The sequence below is a fragment of the Podarcis vaucheri genome, assembly GCF_965113315.1.
Source record: "Podarcis vaucheri genome assembly, chromosome: 10".
NCBI lineage: Eukaryota > Metazoa > Chordata > Lepidosauria > Squamata > Lacertidae > Podarcis > Podarcis vaucheri.
The window spans coordinates 46,752,955-46,771,247 of NC_138748.1; the positions used below are offsets into that span (position 1 = coordinate 46,752,955).

Genomic DNA, 18,293 nt, shown 5'->3' on the forward strand with positions numbered 1-18,293 from the left:
CACTCTATAGGCCGAGGGAGCCGACGTTTGTCCACAGACAGCTTCCGGGTCATGTGGCCAGCATGACTAACCTGCTTCTGGCAACCAGAGCAGTGCATGGAAATGCTGTTTACCTTCTCACCCGAGTGGTACCTATTTATCTACTTGCACTTTGATGTGCTTTCGAACTGCTAGGTTGGCTGGAGCTGGGACCGAGCAACAGGAGCTTACCCCATTGCGGGGATTCGAACTGCCAACCTTCCGATCAGCAAGCCCTAGGCTCTGTGGTTTAGACCACAGCGCCACCCACGTCCCCTTTATTGACCTCAAGCCTTATATAAATTTTGTTAAATGAATTAAAATAAATTAAAAATCCATTTGTTTTCTCCATTTGCTAGGGAGGGATCTCTGACATGTTTCTTCTGGTTCGCCCTTCAAGTCCCCAAAGGGCAGCACAAGGAGATGACTGCAGAGAAAGTGAATGCCACGCTCTACAAAGAGCTTCTTGGCAGCACCGAAGGAACAGGACACCTCTCATACCAGACGGAATACAAGGTTGACCCAGAATCCTTGGTTTTGCTAGGTGAGTACTATGTGTACTATCGCATATGTGCAGTTTGTACTCCCAAGAAGGAAGAGCTGCCTATGATACCTATATAGTCTGAAAAAAAGATTGCCTGACTCCGCAAAAGAAAAAGATGAGAGGAAACACAGGGTGGAGTGAGTGTGTCTGTCAGCAGGGTAGGATGCTGACAATATAAGACCAAGAAAGGAAAGATGCAGTGAGATGGATCCAGACTTAGTCATGCTTGGATTAGAGCAGATGAAATCATGACTAACTTAAATCCCATTTATTTCAGTGGGTCTACTCTAGGGATGAGGGAGAAATTCAGTTTGTATTTTAATGTAGTCCTATCGAATGTGCACTTCCCAAAACAATGCTTGACCGGAAACACAACTATCCGTCAAAGTTTCCACTTTTCCAAATTTGGCTTTGTACTTCTCCAACCAAATAACTGTGAGCAATAATGTGTATGTGTATGCGGGGGGGGGGGGGAGTGTGAATTAAAATGTACCAAAAAAGCATTATATGAAGGGGAAATGCTTGCAAATTTGTATCGTAGGAGATATGCACACTAAAATGCTGGTGGACTTCCGTGAGGATTCTTAACAAATTTGCAAATGGATGTGGAAATGTGGCAAAACTGAACTTAAAACTGGAAATATGAGAAAGCAGATTTGACAAATTCTTCAATTTCTCATCTAAGCATAACTGAGTCTACATCCAACCCAATGTCTCCCCTTTTTGAAAGGAATGCTTTCTGAAGATTTATAAATCTTCCTCAAAAAAAAGCATGTGATAGAAGTCCTAATTTTTATAACAACCACCACCAATGGTGTCACAGTGCTTAAAACTAATAGTATACATTCCAGCCAAAAATGACTCTTCAAAGTTCCATTGACCCTAGTGGCAAAGTTATGTAAGTTTTCCTTCTTTATCTGAACAGCTGATTATCTGGCTGCATCCTGGGCCACTCGGAAAAATGAAGATGTACTATATATTTCATACCTTATCCAGCAGAAGTATCCTCTCTTTGCTGGAGATAGTATCCCATTCCCAGATCTTTGCATGCTAAAATCTTAACATGCTCACTCACCCTCCAAACAGATGGTCAGCATTGTCTGCATCTCAGTGATCAGCTGGCTGTCACATCTGATCAGCCATCTTTTAGAGGCATGAGTAGGAAACCTATAGCCCTCCAGATGCAGTCGGATTCCAAATCCCATCAGACCCAGGCAACAGGGACAGTCCGCAGGGATGTTGGGAGCTGTAGCTCAACAACATCTGGAAAGCCACAAGTTCTGTTACTTAGAGGATATGCACTGGACCTAATCTATCATGGATAATGGCAGGTGCAGATCAGCTTGCTAGATGTAGCAATTAAAAAGAACAAGTACCACCCACAATGGAAACCTGTTTCCAAGACTAAATCGCACTTGCTGGCAGATAGACTTTAAACATCCCCATAAACCTTCCCCCGCCCCCACTGCATTGCATTGCACCTGACAGCAAACTTACATCTCAAACTCTCTTTCAACAGTTTTGCCTTCCTCTTGTTACAGTATACCTTGCAATGTTCCCTGTGGAAAAGTTGGCTGTGTTTTTCCAGTATGTGTTTATTCACTCTCACGTCTACACTGCTGGTGAAACACTTATTCCCTCTTTTCAGAGAACGCAGAAAATTCCAGGGAGTTTTAGTATTTAGCGGTGGGAAGAGTTGGGATTTGAACAAAATATTCTCGGAATCATCTTGAATTAAAACTTGGCTTGTTTGCAAAAACAAAACAAAAGCCCATGACAAACAGTTAAATGAGATAAAGCTGATGCATTTGCACTACAACTCTAATATTTGCCTGTTTTTACAGTCTTTCCTATTTCAGTGCATTGTGCCTGCCCATAAAACTGGCCTTATTATTAGCTCTTTGTATATTAGATGCTTGCCCCTTTTGCCATCAAACATGTCAATGAATGGATTTTGGTTTCTAATTTCTCTACCTCACCGCTGGCAAAAACGTTAAATGAGACCAACTCTATATGCTTCCGAAAATCTCCCTGCTAAGAAATTGCCATCATTCATCATTACCTTTTATTTACAGTTTTTTTCCATTCCTGAGGCATTCTGCGTGACGCTGCTCAGCTCTAAGTAATTTGTGTATTATAATTTTGCAAATCACACTTAGCAAAGAGCGGAAGGATACATTTCAACCTATCTAAGTGACAAAGGCTATGCCCTGGCATCATCAAGTCTCAAACCCACTGTCAAATCTCGGTGGGATTACAATAGATTATGTTATCTGGAGCTTCTGAATAATCTTCAGTTTCCATCACATAGGTAGCCATATTGGGCTCAGAGTTACTGGTGCATCCATTTTGCACAATACACTGAACACAAAATGTTTTATATTAAAAAGTGAGGCAAAATAATTGCGCACGGGCAACAGAAAATGCATAAGGCTGTAATGCCCCCCACTCCGCAACACTCTTAGGATGAACCTTATAAATAAAGCCTTTAAAGCCAAATTACCCTGCATCTTTTGCCTGACAGTATGTTTCTGCATTCGTTATACTCGTTCTTTATATCTTTCTTTTCAAGTGCTTCAATCCAGCTTGTTATAAAAGCAGATGTCTAAGTGAGTGAGAAATAGATGTACTTTCCTTTGTTCCGTATGTCTGTGGCTTTTACATAAGAATCCCATGCAAGCCACTTGGATGTTTCAGTGCTGCTGAGAATGCGATATGTTCAAGGCTGAACATGTCAGCCTTCTACCTAAGCTGCTTCCCTCTGTTCTCTCTATCGTAAGAACACGTGAAGATGCCTGCCGTTTCAGCCCATCTAGTTTCCTGTTCTCACAGTGGCAAACTGGATCCCTATGGGAAGTCCACAAGCAGGGGCCAAGCATGCTCTCCCTTCCAGTGGTTTCCAGCAACTGATACTCACATCGGTGTAGCGTGGAGAGGGGGCAGAGGGGCGGGGGCCCTGGGCACAAAATTCTGAGAGGCATACAACCAGGCTGAGCTCCTACCGCCTTCCAGAGCCATGGGAAGGCAAGCCACACCCGGCCTGGGGTGGTGCCTCCTTCTCCACATGGCCAGTCAAGGGACTCTCACTTGCGACCTCCTCCTGGGCTGGCCAATGAGGTTAGACCAGCTCGCCCTTCCCTCCACACTGGCTCCTCCACCGCCATGCCTCCACCCCAGCTTCCCAGTCCACCAGAGGGGCATAACACTTGCCCCACCCTGGGTGCTGGCAACCCATACTTTCAGAGTCAGGTAGGTAGCCATGTGTGCATGAACACAGAAGCTTCTACCAAGAACAAACGTAGTTGGTCCCTAAGGTGCTACTGGACAATTCTTTTTAATTCTTTTATATATTTCCACTTTCAGAGTATACAGCTTACCGTATTGGGCCGAATATAAGCTGCACCTGAATATAAGCCACAGCTTTAAAATTCGGGGGGGGGGGAGAGAAAAGAAGACAATATCCAAATACAAGCCGCTCCCTTAAAATTCTGCAGGCACTCACACCTGTTTCGTTTTACCATATGTCTATTTCAGCAGCGATATTGTAAAAGCCACTTTAGGTAAGGTCACAAATTTAAGCCGTGCTTTAACTTTTCACAGACAGAATTTGGAAAAAAATCAGGCCAATACGGTACTTATAAAGCACATTCCCCACCCCTTAAAGAATCATGGGAGCTGTGGTTTACCCCTCACAGAGCTGCGATTCCCATAACCTTTAATAAACTACAATTTCCAGGATTCTTGGGGTGTGTACCTTAAATTCATGGTGTATACAGTCTTTTTCTGCTTTGCTACCTGTATTAAGATCATCAGTTTGCTTGGTGCCGTGCACACTGGTGGTACTGTATAAATAACAACAATAATACTTCCCTCTAATTGGAGATAATCATTGCTTTCCTTCCATGCTAAGTGCAGAGAGGCGTGATTCATTATTTAATGGGTAACTGTAAAGACTTTTGTACCTCAGAAGGAAGCCTCGCTATGATAATTGTCGTATTACATGGTATGGTGACAAATTCTTTTAAAGCTTTAAGAGCTTCTTACTGGAGGGATTTGTCCTGCATTAACTCTCCGTATTTTGTTTGATTTGTTAAAAATCAAGAACAGATTATCTTTTAAAAAAAATACTAACGAGGTTCTGAAATAAATTCTAGCCATATAAATGTTGGTTCAAAAAAATATCTTTGAGACAAAATAGGTTTAGGAATGAACCTATTAAAAGGAAATAGATTCAGAAATATATATTTAAGTGCAAAGTTTTGTAGACTTATTGTTGCTATTTATTTTGTGTTTGGTTTAAGGAGAGAATTACTTTAGATAAGATAAATGAATTCTCTGAATGCCCAGATCCATGTTTGAGGCAAGTACTCTTTGCTGGGGGACGCAGGTGGCGCTGTGGGTTAAACCACAGAGCCTAGGACTTGCCGATCAGAAGGTCGGCGGTTTGAATCCCCGCAACGGGATGAGCACCCGTTGCTCGGTCCCTGCTCCTGCCAACCTAGCAGCTTGAAAGCACATCAAAGTGCAAGTAGATAAATAGGTACCGCTCTGGCGGGAAGGTAAACAGTGTGCCCGTGTGCTGCTCTGGTTCGCCAGAAGTGGCTTAGTCATGCTGGCCACATGACCCAGAAGCTGTACACCGGCTCCCTCAGCCAATAAAGCGAGATGAGCACCTCAACCCTAGAGTCAGTCATGACTGGACCTAATGGTCAGGGGTCCCTTTACCTTTACTCTTTGCTGAGAGAGCCCCAGCAAAGATTTAAAATAATGAAACATGCAGCAAAAGTGGAAATGTAGGCTTAGACTTTTAAAATATCCCCTTTTAAGTTGCTTCCAAAGTTCCCCACTTCCCTTATCATAGAAAGAGACCTCACGCTTGATAAGTTAAGAATGGTTTACTTACAAAACCTTCAAAGGTCAGATTCATGTGCTTTCCCATACAGCAGCAAGAAAAGAAAGGCAGTTTAACTTAGTTTCAAAATAGTTTCTAAATTATTTGTAAAAAAACACAAAGATGGATGGAGCATCCAGCTTAGAACTCCTTTACTGGTAGAGTTCACATCATGGTGGAAGAAAAAAGAACAAAGTGTTTGGTAACCCTTGCTCCCAAGGCGAGGGGTTGTGAACTAGCTGAGCCTGGCAGACAGCTTGCTATATGGTCTTAAGCCCTTAATGTGTTTATTAGAGTTAAGCATGTTGGTTACATGAATCTGATTTATCCCAGTTTTTTTAAAAAATTATTTTCATCAGTTTAATGTGCAAATGGGATGGAACACATGTGAAAGTGACTTGGACTGAAATTAGTCAGCTCCATCTAACCCTAGATTGAAGGCTACCAGTTTAAAGTGCACTTTTGTGGGTGTAGGTTTGATTGAATAGAATGAATAACTAATATATTTAGGACTGCCAATCCCAGCTCTGTAATCCTTTTGCCTTTCATATGGAAATGGAGCGTTGTGAGACTGCAATTAGGATAAAGCACTGTGTTGGGTGCAATGCAGGATCACAATGGCCGTTCCACTTCCACTTCTTTGCACAAGTGGAATAATTCAGCATTGCTAAATTGCTCTAGTCTGGAAGAAGAAGAAGAGTTTGGATTTAATATCCTGCCTTTCACTCCCCTTCAGGAGTCTCAAAGTGGCTAACATTCTCCTTTCCCTTCCTCCCCCACAACAAACACTCTGTGAGGTGAGTGGGGCTGAGAGACTTCAAAGAAGTGTGACTGGCCCAAGGTCATCCAGCAGCTGCATGTGGAGGAGCGGAGACGCGAACCTGGTTCCCCAGATTACGAGACTACCGCTCTTAACCGCTACACCACACTGGAAGCACCTACAAAGTGCAATAATATTTCCTCTCCATTTCCTCCCCTCTAAAGACTGATATCTGGGTGTATTCCCACCCACCACTCCACTTATTTTGACTCATCTCTATTCTTACAAAGCTGTAAAGGGGGGAAACAAAACCCAACAACTTAATTGTCTTTTGCTTTGTTTTCCCTTGTCAAAGCCATCTGACATTAAAGAACAGCTCAGTGTCTCTTCCATTGTACATCACTCACCCCAGCATGCTTTTCTTCCCACATCCTCCCCGCCTCTTGTTTCAATACCTTATGCTCATTCAGTTCAGTGGGAATACTTGTAGTAGAGATTTCTGAAAAAGGCATTTGATAGCTTAAAGCGTCCTCTTGATGACTGATCCCTTTGAATGACAGCATCCCCACCCACACCCACCCCAATTTTGATACCATTTAGCCCTGATTCAGGAAATGTCTATAGCTCAGTGGCAGAGCTTTGCATGCACAAGGTCCCAGGTTCAATCCCTGGTGTCTCTATGTAGGACTGGGATAGACCTTTGCCTGAAGCCCTGGAAAGCTGCTGCTAGTCAATGTAAACAATCAGTAGCGTTTCCAGGCGGGACAGTGGCCCCAGGTGCATTTGGGGGAGGGGAGGACATTTTGCTCCTTGCCTCCCTGCCTGCCCCATGCCATTGGGTTGGAACCAGAAGCCTTGAATCTCCTTTTCTGGTGCATGCAGGAGGAGAGAAAAAGGGGGTGCTTGAGCAGGCAGGCTCATACATATAGTGCTGAACCAGTGCCAGATTTACGTATACGCTAAACAAGCTATACCTTAGGGGCCCACTCTCTTGGGGGCCCCCCAAAAAATATACTTCTTCTTAATTGTATTTCACTATTAATATACTTCCTTTTAATTGTATTTCAGTTCAATAATTACTTTGATAAAATACATGTTTTTTATGTGCAAATGGCTTTAGATACCTATTAGGTCCATATAGCATATATTCAACACAAAAAACAGTGACAATTTTTTTGTTGACAAAGGACAGCTGGACATATAAAGGTCCCCATTACCTTCAGTAGCTCAGGGCCTCATCAAACCTAAATCTGGCCCTGTGCTGAACTATGGTTTGGCATTCTATTCAACCAATTATTGATAATGGGAAGGGGGGAACCATTTATGGTGTGTGTGGTGCAACATGAAAAATGGAAGCTGGGCATGAATGGAGTGGATCTGTCTAGCCTTTTTAAGTTTTTAGTTTTCGGTCTTGCAGGATCTCATGTGGTTTTGTTTTTTTTCTTTGTGTGTGTTTTTTCTAACAGAATCCAGTGTGAAAGACATAAAAGTCCTGAAATCCACATTGGGTAGGCTGTTTATTTCTCCCTTATTTTATGTTTCTTGCATTGAAGTGTGTGAGAGGAGTTTATTTTTAAAAATCCATAAACCAATGTGACATTTTATCTCTTGAATTTATATCCCGCCCTTCTTCTCAAAGGAGCTCAGGGTAGCAAACAAGTGATGAAACAATAAAAATATTTTGAAAACAGCAGGAATAGCACTCAGCCTCATTTTCATAGGTTGCATTCTTATATATTGTTATTGTCCTTTGTTTTGTGGGTGGATGTTTAATCTGATTCTTCTGAGCATCTTTGGGTTTACCTTCAGTAGGGAAAGGTATCATTGTGGTTGGACCTTGTCCTCATGCATTGATTCTGTTTTTAATACCTCTAACATCAGCATAGACTTGGAGTTTGCTGTGGGTATGCAATGTGTGAAATACACATGCCTTTTTTAAAAAGCAAATGAGGAATGTCTAATTGTCTTAAAGAATATTTTTATGAGCACTTGCCATTTGTGTGTATGCATGTGGTAGTTGGATGTCACACTAAACCATGGTTTAGCGTAGTGTAAATTGATATAGCCTTCTTCCAGGCTTGTGAGCTCCTCACTCCCCTTCCCATCTCTTGCAGGACTGAGAGAAGGTGCTCAGAAGCTTTTGCAGGACTGAGAGAAGGTGCTCAGAAGCTTTCATTTCCACTTTTGCTGAACCACAACTTACCATGTTGTCCAAGCTGGGAACCATGGTTAATAATAAATATAGCTAGTTTAAACAAGCCTGCTTAAGAAACTACCCTTCAAAGTGGTCTTGTTTTAAACTAACAATTGTTAATGCTAACCACAGTTTCACTCCAGATGACACAACAGAACCATGGTTAATTAAAAGGAAAATCTCCCCAAAGGAGGAGGGAGCATGCAAACCTGGGAGGAGGCTAGGCTTGTTAACATCATGCTAAACCATGGTTTAGCTGACATCCACATGCTGTCTTTGCCCATGTATATGTCTTTGGGGGTTTTTAACATTTGTGCTTATACTCCAGAGTGGGGAACTGGATCTAGCTGCCAGGCAAGATTCCTAAATCCCCCAGCCTGGTGGGTGGGAGCATTCACCTGTCCCTCACCTCATCATAATGACATAAAGTATAATACATATGTTTTGAAATAGCTACTTATTACTTTTACTATCTTGTAATTTTATTCTCCCTGTTCCTATGACTGTTTTATTAGTGCTTTAAACTTTAAAAAATGTAAAATGTTAAGATGCTTAAAAAATACTTTTCACAGTGCACTTTTAAAATGTCGTTTTGTAATGAAACAGTTCAGAAATGAACAGAAATGAAGAGCACCATTGGGTCAAAGCAAAGCATTTTTTAAATAACAATTGTATTGATTTCAATTGTATTGTCCCCATTGGGACAAAAGGACTTGAGCACAGTTTTTGGGGTGACAAGGACTGAGATGGCTAGCAACACTTTAAGGAGAGAGAGTGGTGCCACTGAGGAATCAGACTGGTTACTAAATTTTGATCGTTTCAAAAGAACCTGGAGGAATGCAGAATGCAAACCCCTCCTATGCAGAATGCAAACCCCTCCTATGTTACTTCGCTTTGATCTCTCGTAGGGATATGGAGTAGTTTAAGCCACACAAGGCTGCAATGCTACAGAACACTCACTTTCCTCAGAGGGAGCACCATTGAACTCAATGGGGCTTAATTCTGAGGAAGCATGTTGATGGTGGTGCTGTAAGACTCCCCACCCCACCCCAGTCTAGTGGGACGCTCTGCAGTTTTGCTTCTCTTTGTAGGTTGCTACAGGTACAGCTACATCAGAGAAGATGCTGTGCTCAAGCTGAGGGGCCCGGACTACCTTGCCTCTAGCTGCCTCTGGCATCTCCATGGCCCCAAAGGCCACATGATCAAGCTGCGCCTGGAATGGACCCTCTCCGAATGCAGAGACCGACTGGCCATGTATGATGCAGCAGGACCTCTGGAAAAGCGACTCATCACTTCGTAGGTAGCTTTGATGCCATAGAAGCGTGAATGGCAAAAGATGGGGCCACGGGGCTGCTTTGCGCATCACAGTAAAGCCGTGTTTAATGGCTTATACTGAATGAGCACATAGCAACGTGGCATGACCGTCTTGGCTTGGGGCTCATCCACACTTCTGCAAAACATGGGTCCAAGAGATTTTCCAGTTGCCCGATGCTTTCTAGCCATGGATCCAAGCGGGGTTTGGTTTTGTTTTTTGTCCCACTGCTTTCCTCAGGAAAACTCACTATTTACTGCTGATCGGAACAATCACCAATTTACAGAGAAACTGATTCGTTCCAATTCAGCAGTGAACTGAGAGCGGGACAAGCAGAAGTGTGCATGAGCCCTTGGCTGGTGTAATGTTTGAGTGGGAAATGGTGGTTCGTTTCGCTGAAACATGCCACAGTTGGGAAGCCCAAAACAATGGCTTTTTTGGAGCAAAAGGAATCACAATTTCTGCATTAGACATAACAGTAAGCCAAGGGTCATGGCCTGGTTTCCACATTAGCACTAGGGTAATATGACCAGAACTTTTGGAAAGCATTCAGGAAAACTTTCTGACAGCAAGAGCTGTTCGGCAGTGGAACAGACTCCCACAAGAGGTTGTGGACTCTCCTTCCCTGCAGGTTTTTAAGCGGAAGTTAGATGGCCATCTGTCATAGATGCTTTAGCTGAGAGCCCTGCATTGCAGGGGGTTGAACTAGATGCCCCTTGGGGTCCCATCAATCTCTATGATTCTGCAAATACAAAACCCACTTTTAAAAAAACACATACACAGGCATGTTCTTTAAAAAACGTTTCTAACCGTCCTGGTGATTAAGGGCTTATCCATACTTCCTCTTGTACCACTGCTTTCCCCCACAGAAAGCTGCTCTTTAGTGCTCAATCAGAGCAAACAGCAATTGGGGGTTTTCCCCAAAGTGGGTTTTCCCTTGGAAAGGAGCTAGGCAAGGGAGAAACTGCTCAGACCCATGCTTTCTAGCCACAGCACACGTGGAAATGTAGATGAGTCCTCATCTCCCCCCTTCGAAGTCCCTTCGTTTTCTCTCTGCCCTTTCCCACCTTGTCAATACACTCATCTCCTCTGTTTTCACCCTCTGCCCCAGGCTGTATGGCTGCAGCCGCCAGGAGCCTGTGGTGGAGGTCCTGTCTTCAGGCCCCGTCATGTCTGTGGTGTGGAAGAAGGGGATGTACAGCTACTACGATCCTTTCATACTCTCTGCACAGGCTGTGCCCTTTGAAGGTGAGCAAGGATCCCAAGAGGTCTGGAAAGAAAAAAGAAGATGCAAACCCTTCACTTCCTTTGCCAAACATCACTCATCATAGATATAGATATTTATTACAATTTCAGCAGCCAACACCGTATCTGAGATGTAGAGTAATTGCTATCTATTATGGAATGGAGGCTTTGCAAAATAATTTGGCCCAAGAATTCACTGATGTTTGGAAAGTGACTTAGACACTAAGATAAGAGCAACCTTTATATAAGAAGATGTAACACAAATTTCCACCTTATACTAAAGCCAGAATCTGGGACAGAAGATTGCGCAGTAATTATCCATGCTGGCCTCTGGACAGGAGAAAGCTTAATACTTAGCACCGCATCTACATAGTTCTAGCACAGGTGAGCCACAGAAAAGCATTTCTCCTTCGCATGCAAAAATATTCCAGGTTCATCTCCTGGCATTTCCAGTTAAAGTGATTTCACTTTAGGGCTGGGGAAGGTCTCTGTGTGAGGAGCCAGTCATTATAGACAATACAAGGCTACATGACCCAGTGATCTGACTCTGCATAAGGCAGCTTTGGGTGTTTACGCCATCACCACAGGGATTCTCTATCAAAGTTAGTGTGATGGGATGATTAGCTGCTTGTGTGTAAAATCGTGCTCCCTCAGAGTTTGTGCGGCTCCACAAACCTCTGTGTGTGACAGAGCTCCTCAAACATGTCTGCTCTAGTCACTAGTAGAGTCTGACAGTGGCTGTCTGCAGAAGCGCTTCCAGCAAAGAAGCTCCTTAACGGAAACGCGTCTCCTGGACTCACGACGTGGCAGCTTCCGGCGAAGCATGGGTCTCCCTATGGTTGCTTCTGACACCTCCCCACTGTTCTCGCTGGACGTGTCTCTCACCCCTCCCTCTCCCCTGCTAGTTCCTGCCTTGGCTGCTGCGTCTCTCTCAGCATTCCTGAGATCCTCCTCCAGAGTACCCTCTCTCCCCCTGCTGGTCCCTGCTTCAGCTGCTGACTCCCTCCCAGCCTCTGGGAGCCTTACCACCTCCCTTTCCTCTGATGTCAGTTCCCTGACAGTTAGGATTAGGATATCCAAACAGCAACCTCTTAAATTATGGAGTGGGGAACTTGTGGCTCTCCAGGTGTTGTTGAACTCCCAATTCCCACCAGCCCCAACCAGTATGAGAGCCAGGTGTTGTCCATGGCTGTTCTAAGTAAAACTGCTCTGAGTGGTTCTCTATTTGCTAAAAAGAAAGTAAATGGACTTGAAGGTCCATAGCTTCTGATTTGCAAGGAAGTGAAAATGCCTCAGTTGAATGCACAGGCATGCTCCCCCCCACCACACACACACTGGCTATACAGAAAGGACTGTGTTAGCCAAAGAATTCCCTTCTACCATGTCCAAACCAATGATCCAAGTTCCTCAATACTGTCTTCACAAACTGGCAGTGGCTCTCAAGAGTATCAGACAAGAGTCTTCCCCCAGGGCTACCAGGAGATGCCAGGGTCTGAATCTTCACCACTTCCTCTTGTTCATTGGATTGGACATCAGGGTCTGGAAATTGACAAGGTGCCTATAGGCAGTCTAAAAACACAATCAAGCATATATTTCCTTGGTATATATTCAATGTAAACATGAGGAAGCTCCTTGACATCTCTGAGATCAGTCTGCCATGCACAACTGCAGATTTGCTAGCAACGGTTAAATCATTGCATCAACAGAAGAACTATAACTCATTTCTCCCTGAGATAAAGGACTGTCTAGTTTTACAGTGTTTCTGTGAGCAGCCCCTTCCTCTGAGTCAAAAGTATAAACATGAGCAACATTTTTTGAGTGGTTCAGCTGGTGTTCAGAATATTTCTGTCTTTTCAGCCTGCCAGATGAATCTAACGCTACGGGGAAGCCAGGAAATACAAGGGAACATCAGGACTCCGTATTACCCCAGTTACTATGCGCCCAATACGCAGTGCACTTGGCACATGACGGTGAGGTCTCTTTGTCCTTTGCCAGATGAAGATGGGCTGTGTGTGTCCTTCTGCACCAAAGCAATCACTTAAATTCTGTACCAAAAGAATTGCATTATGCACTTATTGTTGTTGATGTTGTTGTTACATTTACACCCGGGTCCCTGTCTTGAAGGATCACACTCAGGGGAGTGTGCATGGCTCTCTTCCTGCAGCCTCAATTTCATTCTCACAACAATCCTGTGAGGTTGTTTAGGCTGAGAACTAGTGTGGCTGGCCAAAGGTCATCAGGTAAATGTAGATCTGAACCCAGATCTCCCTGGTTGCAACCCTAATGTGTTCTCTTATTTTGCACACTTTTTAAAACAACAACACATTACTGCGCCTCTTGTTGAGGATACTATGTCTGCATGTGCTCATCTCTCTCCCCTTCTTCCCCTCATGCTTTGCTGCTTTCATTTCTGTATTCAAAGCCCCTTTACCTAGCATTATGCAAATACGATAGTTAACAACAGAGACGGGGAAGCTGTGGCCCTACAGATACTGCTGGACTCCCATCAGCTCCAGCCAGCATGGCAAATGGTAGGGGATGATGGGAGTTGTAGTCCAACAAGTTTCCCATCCCTGGTTAACATGGACAACATCTCCATCTTTGCAGGTCCCATCTCTGGAATATGGAGTCGTCCTTTGGTTTGATGCTTACACTCTGAGGAGACAGAAGCATGACCTCCCATGTACCCAAGGGCAATGGACCATCCAGAACAGAAAGTAAGGAGATTGTGACACTTTGGTATGGCTATTTATGTCCCTTTCTTCATGGACGCTCCAGCTCACTTTTTATTGGGTTGGAGCTATCTCCCGGACTTGTGCTTTTGTTCTTCCTGCTGCCCATCATTCAAAGAGGAATCTGCTGGGAAAGGTTCTCTCCACTTGCTCCTGCGACATCATATCCTCTGTGCTTTCACTTCTTCTAGCTCTTCGCTTTGAACACCCACCTGACAGGCAGAAATTCAAGAGGTGCAGCTCCCCCCCTTTTTCCCCACAATATCTCCATATCACTTGTTGCATTTCTGCCATAGTGTGGCTTTTAAGAGCCCTGGTCCTCTGGTTGCTTCTATATGAAGTGCATATTGAACAACCGTCCTGATTTGTTTTCACAAAGTTTGCATGGCAGTCATACGCAATCACCATCAAGGGGCTGTTATCTTGAATTTTCCACTGTAGTTTCCGGTCACTTTTCTTACAGTAAAAAGTTATTTTTAAGGGATGGGTGGGAGAGGATTTGTTGTGCAAGAGAACGTTGTTTAGCAGTTGCTATCTATTGCAGTGTATTTGCTTTCTTTGTGGTGGGTTATAAAGGCACATTCTTATTGTGCAAAGAGCACATACTAGCAACTAGCCTTTGCAAAAGTGTGAGAGCCTGGAAGTGTCAGAAGAAAAGGTTGCATTACTAATTTACTTGCAGTCATAGCTGGAAAAAGGAGATGCACTTACCCCAAGCATTTCCAGTTCCCTTGCTTTGGTAGGTGCATAAAGTAACTTGAGGACTCCTTCCATGTGGATCAGTCCTAAAAGTTACCCAGGCTTGACATTTTATCCAAACTTGAGTTTAGACTCCCCAGCATGTAATTCCTTCCTTCTATATTTTCAGAGGTATCATCACAATGAATATCCATAGGGCACTCCTTTTTTCAGGGCTTGTTTCAAACCCACCTCCTGTTTTTGTTAAACTGGCCACAACCAGTATCTGGCATCCTTGGCTTGTAATCAGGGTTCAAGTGCCTTGGCAGAGAACACTGCTAATGCCTTACCTCATCCTGCCCTCCTGCACCAGCTGGGTGGCTGGGTATTAGAGGTACAGTGGTACCTCGGGTTAATAACTTAATTCATTCTAGAGGTCCGTTCTTAACCTGAAACTGTTCTTAACCTGAAGCACCACTTTAGCTAATGGGGCCTCCTGCTGCCGCCACGCCACCGGAGCATGATTTCTGTTTTCATCCTGAAGAAAAGTTCTTAACCTGAGGTACTATTTCTGGGTTAGTGGAGTCTAACCTGAAGCGTATGTAACCTGAGGTACCACTGTAATCAAAAGGAATGCCTTAGCAGTTAGAATCTTTAATAATCACAGTGAGAGAACAAAGGACACATCTCCAGGAATGGCAGTGCTCCCAATTAAGAGTCACCCCCTCTCCGTCCCTATTAATCTACATCATTCCTATGTCCTGTAATCTGAGTTTGTAGCCTCTGCGCTTTCTGTTCTGAAACTTTCTGAGCTCTCCGTGATTTTGGAGAAGAGGGGTGGATACTACCCAGAGACTGTGAATCTGTTAGTTCTCTTTTCTAGTGTTTCTTCTGCTAGCTGTTCCCCATCTGGTACGTCCCAGCTTCTGCCTTCTGAACTATGCCCCTCTGCAAACCACTGTTCCAAATCTATACTGTTCTCCTGCTCCTGGGAAGATCAGGATCAGGGGGAGGGGGTGGCTCCCACCATTTTCCCTCAGTGCTGCCATCTTCAGCATGGTCCCTGACACCTAGCTGCTACTTTGTCCCTTCCCCTCTACCTCCTGGTAAGCAGCAGCACTGCAGATGAGCACTGCCATCCCATTGCAGTGTCCACTGCTGACCAGCAAACTTAACTGGGGTGGGAGGCTCAAACATGAACTCAGCCTTGAATGACCACTTTGCCAATGTCATAAGGCAGCACCATGGACTTTAGGATATTCTCCTGCCTGCTCTTCTTCTTTTCATTTTAACCAGGTTGTGTGGCTTGCGGACTTTGCAGGCCTATGCTGAAAGGATCCCTGTTGTGTCCAGTGCTGGGGTCACCATCAACTTCACTTCTCAGAACTCCCTAACAGGGCCTGGAGTGCAAGCAGCTTACAGCCTATACAATCAGTCAGACCGTGAGTTCAAAACACGCAGTTTAGCAACTGATCAAAGTATTAGGGAGAAATCCCATCATACCCTGCTGTTAGATCTTTGCTGTCTTGAGGGGTGTGCATGCCTTACGCTCAATGAGTGTTGCAATCTGTGTACCAGGCTGGGTACACAAATAATTCAACTTTGAGGATTTGGTGAGCACCCTGTTGCTATAAACACGCAATGCAGATAGAATTCAGAAAGGCTGCAATCCTACCTTTCCTTCTCATGTCCCAGAACTTTATAACATTGATTTTGAAAACCTATACTCTGCCTGCCTCCAAATGGAACTTGAGGTGGGTTAGGAGCAGTAAAATAGAAAAATAATGCATGAAATATTTGAACTGACCTCTGACTTAGCATGCTGACAGCACAGTCCTATGCATCTCTACTCAGAAGGTAGTCCCATTAAGATCAGTGGGGCTGACTTACTTCCCAGGTAAGTGTGTAGGGTATTGTAGACTGAATGAACTAACATTATTTTATTTTATTCATTTATTTTGCTTTAAAAAGCATGCCCCAGAGAGTTCCTTTGTTCCGTGAATGGGCTTTGTGTGCCAGCTTGTGACGGGATCAACGATTGCCCCAATGGATTAGATGAGAGAAACTGTGGTGCGTGGCTATTTACTTTTTCCATTCTCCTTCATTCACACTGTTAGCTGCCCTTCCTTAGCAAACGCCCCTCCAATCCATGCTTGGTCAGCTAAACCCAAGATGGAATACTGGAGGAGGGAAGAAAGTTTCTAAGGCAGCCTTCCTGAACCTGGTATTCACCAGTTCTTTTGCACTCAAACTTCCATCTGCCCTAGTCAGCACAAGGAATTTGTTCTAATGAGTTAAGCTGCTCTGTTCAGAAAGCCTCTGTTTGTCATTTGTTCTCATCCATAGATTCGATCAGCATTAGAGATATTCCCTTGAATCTTCATTGTGTAACATTCTATTGTTTGAGGGGAATATTTATTTCTTGCTAAAGTACCCTGACTTTCAGCTTCTCAGTGGGGCTATGAGCACTAGTGCAAAGTGATTTCAAAAACGGATAATAAAAAACACACACAAAAATATACAAGCTGAAGCAGAGAGCAGCAGGAGGAACATTATTAAAAACAGCAAGTAACCATTGTAACACTAATAAAGGGCCCCTCCAGACTGGGGTTTCTGCAATGTGTTATTGATGCAATCAAAGTGGCATAGTGGTGGGTTTATTCTGGACCGTCCATGCATCATTCTGCTTTATTAGTTGTTCTGCAAGGCTTCCCCAAACTTACTACATTATTTCACCATAGAGCAACAAAAGCAGGACAAAAAATAAACAAGAACATTTGTGATATAAAAAAGTTACAGAATTTCGGCAGGAAGTTATGAGACATGCACTGATTGTAAAAGTAGCCGTATGTCCAAGCTGGAATTTTTGCAGGCACAAGCAGTATTCAAAGTGGGATCATGTATAACTGCCATCATGAGCACAAATCACCATGAATGCACAACAAAAAGCACAACAGGAGGGCCCCAAAATAAAATAATAGTCCGCCCCACCTCTGCCCTTCTTCAGCTTGAAGACTCCCAACGCCCATCTCAGTCCCTCTTCTCTTCCTGTGTTTTGAAATTTGCCAGTATGCCCTGCAAAATTCCAGTGTCAGGAGGACAGCACGTGTATCGAGTTCTCCAAGGTCTGTGATAAACACCTGGACTGCATCAATGGGAGTGATGAGCAACAGTGCGATGAAGGTAATGGAGTCAGGCACCTACATTAAAATACCATTCCAGAACTTTGGCATCAACAGGGCAGAGTGTACTGCTTTCTGGTTAACACAGGATACTTTATTTATCCTTCTGAATGTTATGTCAATGTCACTGCATTGCCAATAGTGATCCTTCTGCAGCAAATAGCTTCTTCTGGGATAAATAGCAGTTTCAGTGGGAAGATGACATGAGGATAACAAGTTAACCCCTTCCCTCCTGGATTGGGGGATCCTCCCAGCTGCTTAGCCACTTCTAAGCATTTTATTGTTTTGCTTTTTAAAAAAAAAAGTTTATAACATAACATATAGTTTGATCATACATTGTCCATAATGTCTCTGTAGTGTCTCCATCATATCGCTTGTCCAACCCCATCAACTCCAGTATTTACACCACCCATCATTTTGCTCCCCCTCCCCTACAGCTACCCATTCTGGCCAGAGAATTTTTTATTGGGCAAATTGGGGGGGGAGTCAGGCATGTTAGCCTGTGCCTAAGGTCAAGGAGGGCTGTACCCCATCCCCCCCTAAAATATAGGCTACTTCACTATTTAATATTATGGGCCAATTGACCATGTAATTTCCAGAATCAGTCAGGGGCCTGGGGCAATGCTGTTTATCTGACCTCATGTCACTGCTGTTACCATGGTGTGTTGTGAAGAGGAGGGGTAAGGTAGCAGTGAGGTCAGCATGGCGTAAGCAGAGCAGCAGGAGCACCATATAGG

At 43.9% G+C, this 18,293-nt stretch overlaps 2 protein-coding genes across 2 annotated transcripts in view; one reads left to right on the plus strand and one right to left on the minus strand.

Moving 5' to 3' along the window:
* Nucleotides 1-18,293, plus strand: part of TMPRSS6 (transmembrane serine protease 6) — a 42,314-nt gene that overhangs the window by 19,780 nt on the left and 4,241 nt on the right. Inside the window, exons 5-13 of the mRNA XM_082241419.1 lie at nucleotides 378-562; nucleotides 7,680-7,721; nucleotides 9,499-9,703; nucleotides 10,831-10,967; nucleotides 12,822-12,934; nucleotides 13,572-13,681; nucleotides 15,671-15,816; nucleotides 16,346-16,444; nucleotides 17,444-17,557. Coding sequence (XP_082097545.1) covers nucleotides 378-562; nucleotides 7,680-7,721; nucleotides 9,499-9,703; nucleotides 10,831-10,967; nucleotides 12,822-12,934; nucleotides 13,572-13,681; nucleotides 15,671-15,816; nucleotides 16,346-16,444; nucleotides 17,444-17,557 — 1,151 coding nt within the window. The remainder of the gene's footprint in view (nucleotides 1-377; nucleotides 563-7,679; nucleotides 7,722-9,498; nucleotides 9,704-10,830; nucleotides 10,968-12,821; nucleotides 12,935-13,571; nucleotides 13,682-15,670; nucleotides 15,817-16,345; nucleotides 16,445-17,443; nucleotides 17,558-18,293) is intronic.
* KCTD17 (potassium channel tetramerization domain containing 17) overlaps nucleotides 10,888-18,293 on the minus strand; it is a 32,972-nt gene continuing 25,566 nt past the window's right edge. Inside the window, exon 6 of the mRNA XM_082241433.1 lies at nucleotides 10,888-10,989. Coding sequence (XP_082097559.1) covers nucleotides 10,924-10,989 — 66 coding nt within the window. The 3' untranslated portion in view covers nucleotides 10,888-10,923. The remainder of the gene's footprint in view (nucleotides 10,990-18,293) is intronic.